This window comes from Boleophthalmus pectinirostris, unplaced genomic scaffold (genome assembly GCF_026225935.1).
Source record: "Boleophthalmus pectinirostris isolate CB_2022bp ecotype Guang Dong unplaced genomic scaffold, ASM2622593v1 HiC_scaffold_1, whole genome shotgun sequence".
Lineage (NCBI taxonomy): Eukaryota > Metazoa > Chordata > Actinopteri > Gobiiformes > Gobiidae > Boleophthalmus > Boleophthalmus pectinirostris.
The window spans coordinates 6423376-6436786 of record NW_026570970.1 but is presented as its reverse complement, the minus strand read 5'-3'; the positions used below and the strand labels follow the sequence as shown (position 1 = coordinate 6436786).

General features: G+C 41.1%; 1 protein-coding gene across 1 annotated transcript in view; it reads right to left on the bottom strand.

Annotated features, from left to right (window-relative positions):
* Positions 1-2067: 2067 nt before the first annotated feature.
* gypc (glycophorin C (Gerbich blood group)) overlaps positions 2068-13411 on the bottom strand; it is a 54103-nt gene continuing 42759 nt past the window's right edge. The window contains exons 3-4 of the mRNA XM_055150944.1: positions 6008-6052; positions 2068-2904 (exon numbers count right to left, since the gene is read on the bottom strand). Of these exons, the coding sequence (XP_055006919.1) occupies positions 2708-2904; positions 6008-6052 (242 nt within the window). The 3' untranslated portion in view covers positions 2068-2707. The remainder of the gene's footprint in view (positions 2905-6007; positions 6053-13411) is intronic.

Here is a 13411-nt window from a genome sequence, read left to right as displayed (position 1 = left end):
AACCAGAACTAAACCAGTACTGAACCAGAACTAAACTAGGTCTAAACCAGGACTGAACCGAGGACTAAACCATGTCTAAACGAGGACTAAACCAGGACCAAACCAGGACTAATCTTGGACTAGAATTTGGAATCTAGGACGGCCCCTGAGAGAATCCCGAGTCCGTGGAACAGGGTGTCTGCAAGGCGCAATCGGGCGTCAGCTGCGGTTCGCCCCGTGGAGCGTGGAGTTCTGCGCCGGTCCTTTTGCTCGCGGTCATCCGACGATCTGCTGATTTTAGCAAATTTGTATGAAGAAAAACCCACCACTTCAATCCAGGGTAAAAAAGCATTATGATGCGCGTTACTCACATCTGTACCCAGTAAAATATTAACATATTTTCCCTGTTATGCCACATTACTGCCTTACAGCAAAAAGCAACGCATTACAGTAATTTGTTACTTTTATAACACGTTACTCCCAACACTGATCACACGTTACTAAGAATGATGGGAAACTGCCTGACACTGTCGCACACTCTATTCACTATCAAGGCGCATTTTCAAGGGTGGCAATAAATAACAATGGGCAGAGATTAGAAAACTATGAGAAAACAACTGGCTGACACTATCCCAGACAATTGTTTGTGTGTCACGGTGCATTTGCCGGGTTTCACTCACGTGACCCTGATGACGCACGAAATTCACATGGAGGCAGGTGTTTTGCTCAGCTTCTAAACTGCACGGTGGGTTACAGTGAGTAAGACGGTGAGGCAAAGACCTGATATCACAAAAAAATAAGTCTAAATATATGTTATGACCCGTACGATATGGAGAAGTTGGACTTTTCATACAATTTGGAGGATTTTCCCGGCGTTGAGGCCATGGATATAATAAATGATCTGGTGCTGCAGATCTCGTATTACACTGAGCCAAATGAAAGCCTTTAAAAGTCTGGAGGTGCACAATTATTTAGAATTAAAATCACCCGCAGCACTAGGATAACCTAAAATAATGATTTAAAAAAGGTATAAAACGGCAATAAAATTAACACCACATAAAGCTTTTGGCGTGACGAGTTAGGACTAGGTATAATGCAACAGTTTACCGGCACTTGTCTAGGGTGACCATATTTCCATTTGTCAAAACCAGGAGACCGTATGGGGGTGGAAGGTGGGGTTTCGTCATTGACATTGAAGTACTCTCACCTGGCAAAGCTTTGTAATGTTTATCGGTGTCTTGGTGAGCTATGAGGTCCACTGAACACCAAAACATATACGCCTGCTTTCTGTGCTCATGGTCTCCCACTTCCCCACGCGGAGAATTTCTTGTTCAAGTCATCGTTAAATGCGCATTTGCTCTTCGGCATGTTGCAGGCTGACGGACTATTTGTGTACAACTACGAGAGCCGCTCAATTTAATGGCCCAATGAAAGATAATGAAAACCCAGACATTTCCATCACTTAAAAAAAAAAACCCGGACGGCCAGGACAGGATGAGAAATAGGGACGTTTGGTCACCCTATGCTTGTCTTTCTAAATAACTGTCCAAAAAAACTGTAAAAATATTAATAAATGACACAATCATTACCTGTTACAAATTAGTTGCTGCAAACTCTTGCATTGTCCGTTTCTGCGCCTCCTGTTTTTAGCCCGAAATTCACTTTTTCATCTTTTTTCTGTATGTTTTTTAAAACTTAACTCCCTTGTGACGCAACACTTTCGGTACACACGCACAAAAATGTTTGTCTTTCTCCTGATTAGAGCGGTTGCAGCGACCACAGACTGCACAGAATTTAGACATTTTGACACCGAGTCAGCAGAGGTAGGGGTCAGCCTTATCACCAGAAGTCCCTCTAGTCAGAAGTCCCTCTAGTCAGAAGTCCCTCTAGTCAGAAGACCCTCTAGTCAGAAAATCCATGTTCAGGTAGTCTTACAAATTCTTACAAATTAAATTGTAATTCAAGTTTTAAATATTTTAAATGTTTGAGGAAATAATTTGGGTGGAAATGGCTGTCTTAAGTGTAACAGGGTTAATAATTGTCTGATTTTCAGGCAACAACTTGCAAAATGTTCAGTAATTCGAGCTCTACAACCTTCATTTCAAATTTATTTTAAATCTTTTTCTTATGGCATTGGTGGGTTTGTAAACCAACAAATTAAGTAATGCTGGCCTTAGCTAATGCTGTTATGCATGATTATGTGTTTTCCTGTCAATATCTCTAAAAATTTTGATGTTGCAGCCATTTTTAATCAGTATACATCCAAAAGTTTACTGATTCTTCCCTTGTACCTAGGGATTATTCCCTGTTGCTTTCATCAAACATACATTCAATTGTTCAAGAGATATGTTGCTGACAAACCAATAGAAGAGGTCATGATTTTCTGACTAGGGGGGCCTTCTGATGATAAGGGTGTAACCACAGAGGTAAATGGGATTCTGCGCATCTGTGTTTACTTCCTGACCTCCATCTGCTTTTGGTGACGTCAGAAAGTTAGTGGGTGGGGAAAAAGTTCAAACTATAACATGTTCCTGACTCATGGTTTGAAATCAGATACAGCTCCTTCAAAATTCTGCTGCAATTGTAACATAAATCACAAAACAAACAGTAGATTTCCATTTGTTACATAGAACTAGAGCTAGAACTGTGAAGTACAACAGTGCAAAATTGCCAACGCTTTGACTTATTATGTGTCTTTGGACCAACGTGTCAAAACCAGTCCACACACTCATATGAAGTACTCCTTTCTGCTCTGATCCACGGCGTCCTTTAGCGCGGGATCGCTCCTCAGCGCCGCGTCCGCCGTCTCCGCGTACTCCGTCCCCTTGGCCTCGTTGGTCACGTAGGAGCCTTTGTGCCGGAACATGTACCGGACCACGACCAGCGCCACCACCAGGAGGACCACGACCACGGTGGCGATGACGGCTGGAGAGGGAGAGAAAGAGAGAGACGACAGGGCTCAGAACCACAGAGGCACAGATGGACGAGCGCGCGGAGACACGGAGGACTTCCATCATTGAGACACATGATAATGACATCGTGGGGACTGTCAGGAAAGATTTACAGAGGGTCTGCAAACACCTGCTACTGAAGGACAGCGACACAGACAGTGAGAACCAACACGGTCAAGGCAGATGTGAGTAGATGATCAGAGGCGTGTTTACATGCACATGAAACACAAAATAAAACGTTACAAAACAGATGTACAGATTTTGTCTTTGTTACACTGCCTTTTTGAAAGTGCATCTGTAACCTGGCTCATGTTTAGCACACTGAAGTGACGTCCAGAGGGGGAAAAATACTGAAAAATTGTAATTAAGTAAACGTATCTTTATTTTGCTTAATTTCTACTCAATTAAAAGTAAAAATCTAAAAATCTATTCAACTTAAAGTAAAAAAGTACTTAATTCAAAAGGTAATTTGAGTAAAAGTTACTTTTAGATGATACACTGCAAACTTTACATTGTACTGTCCATTTGAGAGACAACTGAGCTAAACCAGGACCAAACTAGGACTAAATCAGGACTATACCAGGACTAAACCATTACTGTGCCAGGAATATACCAGGACTAAACCAGGACTATAACAGGACTATACCGGGACTAAACCAGGACTATACCAGGACTAAACTATGACCAAACTAAACCCAGACTATACCCTTGTATACTATACCAAGTCTAACCCACCCAAGCTGAGTCCAGTGGTGTTGAGTCTACTGCACAAACAGAGCCAGAAAATACAAACCATGATATCATTAGTGGATCAAAGAGCCTCCTGTGTCTGACACAATGACCCTTTTCCACTTATCAGGCCCACAGTGAAGTGGGACTGTGAGGGCAAAGCTAGACCCAGGCCGGATCTATTCTAAACCCCGCAGCCCCGTGTTCTGCCCCCAGTGCGGGCAGGAGAGCGCACTGACCACTGCTGCTGCTGCTGCTGCTGCTGCTGCTGGGGCTCACTGCTGAGCTGGTCACCTCCTGCTCCACTCGGCGCCGGCACTGACCCATGACTTGCACCAGTTGCTCCAACAGCAGCTCGGTCCCGGGCGTGAGGTAGTCATGCACCTCAGCAGGTACGTCCCACATGTGTTGTATTATTATGTTATTCCTTACTTTGAGTTTGAACACAAATATCTGTCTGAGGTGTGGCCAAGGGTTTTCTTCTGTTTCCTCTCGAATTATTCAGTTCACCTTCTTTTTGAATATCGTCCATGTCGACCTCGATCTGTGGCTCAGCACCAGCAGCATCCAAGTTGATCCAAGACAGACTGACGGTTCTGTACAATGACTCCACAGTCTATGGTGAAAAAGCCGCGTGTGCAGCCCACACTATTTACTTTAATTTCCAGCAGATTGGTTTTTTTGGGGGTTTTTTTGCATTTCATTTATTTCCTCTATCAATCTGATTTTACTCAGTTACGAGGGTGGGCTCCAGTGTAATGGACCCACATCAAAAACTACTGTCAGAATAATTTTATTATCCCATATTTGCTAAATACTTGTGTGATATTCTAGGCCTATGAGTTAACCATTTATGTACTACAATTCTTTGATTTATAATGTACCAATCACTTGTATGAAAATGAATAACCTCTGTGTGTTTGACAACTGTGTGCAGTGTCCTATCGCTCTTGTGAACCTCGAGATGATTCCTCACATGAAGCCAACTTCCACTGTCACACATGCAAGAGTTATGATGGTGTCTGACCTAAGGCACCTCCTGATTGTTAATCATGTTTTATGTGTTTGGACTATGCATAGCTTCATCAGTTTCTTATTATGTCTTGGCTGTTTCCCCTTCCCCTTGAGAATTATCATTCTGTAACTAGGGCCTCCTAATGAAATAAAAAGAGGAGAGAGCGGCCTTGAGTCATCAGAACGTGTGGAGACTGTTGGTTTTGATGCCCACTCTCTGCCCGTTCTCCTCGCGAGTAAAACTGAATTAATCTCTTGTCTTTTTTCTTGTTTACAATGTTTAGGCAGACCTAACAACTACTTAAAAATTACAAATGAATAATAAAATCTACTCAATTACAGTAACATGAGTAAATGTAAACGTTTGTTATTTTCCACCCTTGGTTTCCACTTTACATGTTTATCAACATGACTCTTACTGACAACGATCAGGAAACACGGAACATCGTGATTAGTATTTGAATCTGATTGATCGAAGTGTCACAACAGCAGAACAAGTTGAAAAATAACTTTTGTAACATCCAGTTGAGAGAAAAGCACAGACATCTTCCCTGTCCACAGATGCACAAAGCGCTTCCCTCTGCTCATTTTTCATAAACTAAATAGCCACTAAATTTGCTAAAATGGGTGAAGTATGTGGGTGTCGCCTTGTTTGCTCGCACACGTCGTCTTTCGCTTCTGAATAAACCTCAGTGCTGCACTGCGACCGAAAAATACGGCACCTCTAGACTAGAATGAAGCCGTCTCAGAGCAAGTAAGTAGACAATAAATCTGAAAACAAGATGAATAACCTGATATAAGTTTTAAAATCATGGCCAGATCAGAGAAATTTGCAGTGTGATCACATTGTCAACCATTTGTTTGTTTAAATTGCTGCGTAAAAAAAACAAACATCCATACTGGTCCATGCTTTACCATTATCCCTCACAACATGGTACTTTACTTAATCTTTATGTGGATATAAAAATCATCTGGTGCCAGAAGCTTTTAGCGCGCTGCTTCTCTAATGTTTACCGCTCAGTGAAGCGCTCAGCCTTCACGCGAGATAAAATACAGACATAACTGACATGTCGACAGCCCGGCGTTGATGAATACATTTGTTATTGCTATAGGAGACGCTTTGAAGGCCAAATAAAAGCGCGTTCTTAGCAGCAGGTGGAAGCGCGCTAAAAGCTTCCGTTCTGGGACATTTGGCAGATGCAGATGCTTGCCTCCTGCCCCTCGGCTCTGCTTCATCCACGAGAAATGAGGTGCGGAGAAGCGGGGAAGGCAGATATCTGGCGACGGAGAAGAGATAGTGACGAGGAGAGAGCGAAGAGGAAACGAGAGCTCACCTCCCACGACGGCCTCCAGGTATCCGTCATCCATGTTGTATCCCGCTGTGGAGAAACAAATGGAGCATTAGACGCATGGGAATGGGATCATATCAGTGATGTATGGTTTTCTGTAGGTGAAATGGCTCCCGGATGTGGACGTTTTCATATATTCCATCAAAAAATTATAAAAAAAAACATGTTGATTTAATACTAGCCAAGACTACATTTGCCAGACTTAAAGGTGCACTGCGTATTTTTTCCGGCAGAGGGTCCGTCACCTCGTTCTCTCCGTGGAAATAATGCCGGGAATGTTCCGCACTATTGCATTACACTTGTTTACCTCGAAAAGCCAAGCTACATGTCGGATCAGTGGAGAGGAGAGCCCACTAACAGTAAGAATGCAGGTTTTTTGGTCAATAAAAACACTGTTATGAATTCAAGATGGACACATTTAATGCCGTGTCCGTGTAGTGTTCGTTCATTCGTTTTTCAAAATAAAAGCAAAAATAAGAAAATGTAAAAAACGACTATTTTCTTCATTATTTGTCTCCAAAACTAAAATGAAAAAACGGATAATGACTGGTTCCCTTTTCTGTGACTTAAATTGCGATGCCGGGATTGTGAGCCGCACACGGACTGAACCAGGACTAAAACAGGACTGAAGCATGACTTAAGGAGAAGGACTAAAACAAGACTGAACCAGGACTAAACCAGGACTGAACAAGGACTAAACCAGGACTGAACAAGGACTAAAACAGGACTAAACCAGGTCTAAACCAGGACTAAACCAGGACTAAACCAGGACTCAACCAGGACTAAACCAGAACTGAAGCAGAAGTACTAAACCAGGACTAAACCAGGACTACACCAGGACTACACTAGGACTACACCAGGACTAAACCAGGCAGATCTAAACCAGGGCTAATCTTGGACTTGAGAAAGAGGGAGAACCTCGAGCCCGTGGAGCAGAGTGTCTTGCAAAGTGCGATTGGGCGGTGGTTGCGCTGAGCCCCATGGGGCGCGGAGTTCCACCCGACGGTCTTCATGGGCTCCGAGTCCGTCCCGACATTCAGTCCTGGTTCAGTTCTGGTTCAGTTCTGGTTTAGTCTTGTTTTAGTCCTTTTTAGTCCTAGTTCAGTCCTGGGATCACTTCTGGTTCAGTTCTGGTTGAGTCCGGGTTTAGACCTGGTTTAAACCTTGTTTACACCTGGTTTAGTCCATATGTGGCATAAAAGTCCGGCATTACAGTTTATGTCACGAAAAAAGGGAAATTACTCTTTTTTCCATTATTCATTAAACACAAAATCCAAAACTGAAAAAACAACTCGTTATCCATTTTTTCATTTCAGTTTTTAGACAAATAATGAAGAAAATAGTAGTTTTTTTTTTGGCTTATTTTTGGTTTTATTTTGAAAAATGAATGAACGAATGACACACAAATTTGGGACATTCCAGACAAACCAATGTAATTTACATGGAGACAAGCAGGCGTCTCCCGAAAAGTTACACAGTGCACCTTTAAAATGTCCAGCTGTGAAGTGGCTCCTTTCTCCCTGAGTTCCAGTGTGTATGATTGACACGTGGCTTAACCAACTTGAGAAAAACATAATTTGTCGGTGTCAAAACAAACATGGCGGCTTATGTTAAGATAAAAAAGAAAGAAAAACAGAACGCGGAGGAGTGACAAACAGCAGACTCTGAACGGAGAGCTGAAGTGTTGCTCTGTCAGGAGTCTTCCATGTTTGAGAGACGTTCAGTACAAACAAGCGGCTGTGATTGCATCGTGAAGACTTGACAGGGCTGTTGTCTGGTTGGCTGAGCGTCTCGTCCCAGACCCTCCCGTGGCTCTTCAATCCAAACCACTGACATTATCATAGAGGCTGCATCACCTCTGACTGTTTATATTCAGTGTGTATACATGCACATCAGTATACCGGTTATTAGCCATATCCCGGTTATGTTATATTCTGGATACTGTGTTTACATGCGCACTGAGAAACCGGGATCATCATATTCGTGTGCACATGATCAAATGTAGTATCCCGGTTTCTTGCCATAATCTTGCAAATGCGCAAGTGCAAAAATTTACTTAAATCAATTTAATAAACCAAGAAAAATACAAACCACGAACTCCTTTAGCAGAGGAAGCTCGGGAGGTTTAACCAGCGGTGAGAAGCTACGACATATCCCACAATTAAATTCCACATTAAATCTTCTGCATAAATAAACTCAACTTTACAACATATAAACCATAACCACTGTAGAGCCACATCAGCCCGTTTGATAATATAATTCAGCTTTGTTTACGTTTTACAGAAACAAAACTTAAAATCGCTTGGCTAATTAGCATAAACTGTTAGCGGAGATAAAAACAGCTGCTCCTTGTGCTGCTGATGCGATCAGCTTCTTTTGGACTGAAGGACACGACTCAGTGGATTATGTGTGTTCTTTCTGTGACAGAAGAGGCGTTGATGATGGTGAGTGTGTTCCGTGCGTATACAGTATAGGAGATAGTTCATGTTTTAGCTTTTCAGTGATCACACGAGTGCAGGTCATATGAGTGCAGATTGTACGTGTGCAGGTATAGCGCAGCTCTTAATTTTACTGTTATTTCGCTCATGTGGTCACTTTATTTATGTCGGTCACTTTATTTATGTCGGTCACTTTATTTATGTTGGTCACTTTATTTATGTCGCTACTGTTGTGGTGAAAAGACTGGAAAGTGTTTGTCTTTTGGATGCATGTGCACTCAACTTTATGTTGCAGTAACCGGGATACTGCGTATACATGCACCAGTATCCCGGTTACTATCGGAAAATACCAGCTGCAGTATCCCAGTTTCTAATAACCAGGATACTGAAACCGGGTTACTGCGTTTACATGCACCATGAAGAAACCGGGACACTCAAAAACCCAATCATAACCGGGATACTGATGTGCATGTATACGCAGTCACTGTTTGTTGTTTTATTATTATTATTAAAGACCGTGGAGCATTATGTAACCCAGCAACTACAGAAGCGAAGTACTGAATATTTGCATTTTTCTCTCGTTCACAGGAGGGAGGCTGAGGAGATGTGCAGCAGACTGTGTGACACTTTCAGGCTTCACCATAAAATAACCACTGATGCTATACAAATAATGTGGTTATTCATTTTCTTCTATTAGTTTAACACAGGCATGTCCAAACTATGGCCCGTGGGCAAAATGTGACCCTCAGACAATTTTTTCTTGGCCCTCAGACTTCCAGGTGAATTGGCCCAAATTACCTTGTATCAATTAAAAATTAACTTTTTTTTTTTTTTTTTTTTTTTTTTTTGTAAATCTACCTTGATAAAGCTAATATTAATGATTTATTGTGTGTTTTTAAGGATCTTAGCATGAATAAAGACTGGAGTGCTAGTGAGCAGTCGAAACAGTCAGGTATGAAATAAAACTCTTGGTCTGAAAAAAGAACCTAATAACATAGAATATCGGAAGACCAAATGAATCTCATTGGACTAATGTTACTTAGATTAAGAAAAACACACTTATTCCATTGGCAGATAATTTGTCAAGTTGAATCTGCTCAAGTAAAGTAAAATGTTCTTAATTTAAGTCATTTTAAATTACCTAGATTTAGTTTTTTGTCCAGTGTGAAAAGTGTCTTCATCTCTGTTCTTGAGAAATGTTCTTTCAAAAGAACTTTGTCAGTCAAAAAAGACTGAACTCCATGTATCACAGTCATTATTATATTGTATTATCACATGTCATCCTCAGAACTGTACTGACAAGATGAAAATCACCAAAGTACTCCCATTAAATATTTGTAAGATGACCTTAAAGCCCCAGTATGTAACTTTTTATTGCAAAAACAGAATGTTATGTGTCCATACTATAATCCAGCACTGAGCTGTTGAGCTTGCATTTCCACAAACCTGGCTCTTATTTGGGCTGGACAAGGGCTTCCACCTGCTTTTTTATTTATTTATTTTTTTGTAAATGCTGTTCCTTTGGCTAAAGGTAAAGAGATATGGTTTTAATGATTCTATTTTTGGTTTTAATAATCCTATTTCCATGGAATCATACAGGACACCACCTCCAGAAAATTACTTTAGGTGCAAATTTGTTATTAACATGTCTTTGGTTTAAAATACATTTACATTTTAAAAAGGTTATTAAGTTAGTAAAAAATATATATATAAATAAGTTCATTCTTGGAAATCAACAATGTTCATTTCATATTTGCAAAATGTTGAAAAGATTTTTGGGTAAAATCACCAGAGTGAAATATCTTCACCTTTATGGATCGCTTATTTTCAGTACACAGTGAGCATTCCTGTGTCAGCTGTTTCCACGGCGACTGCCAAATGAAGTCTGAATATCTTGTTCATGCTGAGTGTTTTCTAACATTTGAACCTTGGATAATTTCCTTCTTTGTAAGTTTTATATGTTCACAAGCACTTTGAGATCTCATATTGTATTTTATTTTGGTCATGTAAATCGTAAATCTGTTGTTGTTTCACGGAGCTACTACTGCACTATTATATGTTCTTCTTTTTCTGTGTGTTTCAGTTACAAATTTATACAAGACATCTCCATAAAAATCAAGAAAAGTACGCCGCTGTACAGAGATTTCTTTATTAGTTCGCTGGCTGTCTAGCTTCATATAGTAGCGTGTGTTGAGGGCAGCGCAGTTATTAATAGAGATGTAACCATATCCAAATCTCACGGTACGATAATTATCACGATATGCCTCTCACGGTACGATAATTATTGCGATATTTTGGAGGGGTTAATAGAATTAATGCTACATATGCTACTTTTTTCCTTTTTAAATACCTTGACCAGTCTTCAGTATGAATCATCGGTGACATATTCCAAGGAAATACGAATTAAAAGTACTTGTAACTGTTATTTTATTATGTAGTAAAGTAAGTAAAGGATCATGGCCTATGCAGTTCGCTCTTTTTTAATACTTTTAAATGAAAAACCTTTCGATTCGATATATTGTGATGGACGATGATATAATTCTGAGAGTTCTGACGATGTGATATCACGATATTTCGGTTATTGTTACATTCAAAGTTAATAATAATGTTTGATCCATACTTTATTGTCGGAGTTGAGTATTGTCACGGGGGTAAACATGTTCCATCTGCTGCTGCGTGTTGTCCGTATGAAAAGTGCATGGCTCGATCACATTAAGTCAGCCCGGCCCCTCCTCTCGTCTGCTCACTTTTAAATGTTTAATCAGAGTTTGCTGTGGCCTGCTGTGCGCCGCCTGATCTGTGACACCAACACGCTTCGTACACAAAGTCATTAAAGAATCCTTGAATTATTGCTCAGGAAATAACCCCTGGCTCCCGTCAAAGAAGATCCAAGCCCCGCTCCTCTTCCGGTGTTTCCTGTGGGGAGCTTTCCTCAACAAATCTATCACTCTCTCCCTTTATCACATCACTGACGTCGAACTGCCACGGTCCACACGCAAGTTTATAATTAATCAAATAAAAAACTATACCCTGCACCTCGCCTACGTGTTTCAGGCTTAGTTTCTGTGTTAGTTGCTGCACAGCGCATCCAAACAGACCCTCCTATTGTCTGTTTCACTAAATGTTTGATCAGAGTTTGCTGGAGCCTGCTGTGCCCCGCCAGATCTGTGACACCCCGACACGTTCTGTACACAATCTCATTAAAGAGTCATGAAATGTTGCCAAAAAATAGTTTACAATACGAACATTTTAAGAATGATGAGGTTCTACACTGCGGTTACAGAGACATTGAGAAGTCAACATAGTATGATTTCAAAAGAGAACATAGTGTGATCTTTGAGCATTCAAGCCCCTTTACTCTGCTTCCGGAAGAGGAGGTTTATAAAGCAAGCGGTGAGACTATGAAGGCCAGTAGACACCGGTTAGTCAGCAATATGCCACAATTTAGATAGTGGTATGCCAATGGTATGTCAAGGGAAGATCATGGTGTAAAAATAGCTTTTGTGGGTCAGTGGTAAACTGAGATGTACGTGGAAGATAAATTACTTAAATTCTCTTACAGACGTCAAATATTGACGTGAGATTGGTTAAATAAGTACCTGGCTACTATCGAGCAAATGAATCATAATGCTGTGAGATCAGACAGTTTCCACCAAATGTAACCGGCCGATGAATTAGGTTACTCATTTTGACCGATAGAATAATTTCAGAAGTAAAACCAACCTTGCATTTGAAGGATTTATGTCTGAGCAACAGCAGCGAGTTGTACTTCCTGATAGAAAGCTCAGCAGCAGCGGACTAATATCACCTAGCACCTGTCTTACCGGCAAAGTAAAATTCCACTGCTGCTGAGAAAGTAGTCCCTCAACATGCTTAGTTTTATTTCAAAAATTATTCTATCGACAAAGACATTTACATGGACAGTCTGGTGTAATAATAGATTTGCTTCGGGTGTTTTGTGGAGTGGGTAAGACTGTTTTTAGTGGCAGGAAAACTATGACCATTGACATGCACTAGTCTAGCACCAGTGACATCTGCAAATACAAGGACTGGATGGAATATTTAAAAAAGTGTCTCCACATGTCTCCAACACTCTGGATAACTTGGAAATGAGGCCCTATGTCCAAAGTTCTGGACTGTTCCTTTAAAATCCCATGGTACGATGTTAAAAACTGCATCAAAAATCAGGTGCAGAGCTTTTAAAGACATCTACCAGACATTGGTCAATCTCGCAAACCCCACACAGAAAAGTTATGAAGACCATTCACAAACTTTGAACACCCCTCCCCTCCTCTCCCCGCCCTACTTCACTTGTAAATGTTTGATTAAACTTTGCGGAGGCCTGCTGTGCTCTGCCAGATCCGCGTCACCAACACGTTCCCTACACAAAGTCATTAAAGTCTGTTGAATTATTGCTCAGGAAACACCCGTCGCCTCCGCCCAGCTCTCTTCTGAAGGACGACCCGCGCCGGAGCTTGTGTATTTTGTATCCCACGGTGCCACTGCTTCGTTATGAATGCGCTGCCTGACTCGCGCAATTAGCAGCTGGGATCATTAATGGCTAATCACCTGAAACGCGGAGGAGCGCCCACTCGTTAAATCGTCATTGTGAAGCACTGTTTACAATGAGGACGCCGCAATTAAAGGAGAATTACAGGACTTTATCATCTGGGACACGGCGCGGAGGGACTTAAACTTGGGGAAATAAACGTTTTTGTATTCGGCGAAAGGACAAAAGAGTTTAACGGGCCATTCCAGGTTTCACGGTTTTCAAAATGAGCTCCCTTACTGGGTTTTAATAGGTGCATCAAACTGAGTGTTATAACTTTTTGTAAAGGTGAAGAGATTAAAGGTCCTATATTACGCAAAATTGACTATTGTGAGCTTTAAACCATGTTAGAATGTTGTGACCTCATCAAAAACATACTCGGAGTTGTGATTTGTTTCATTC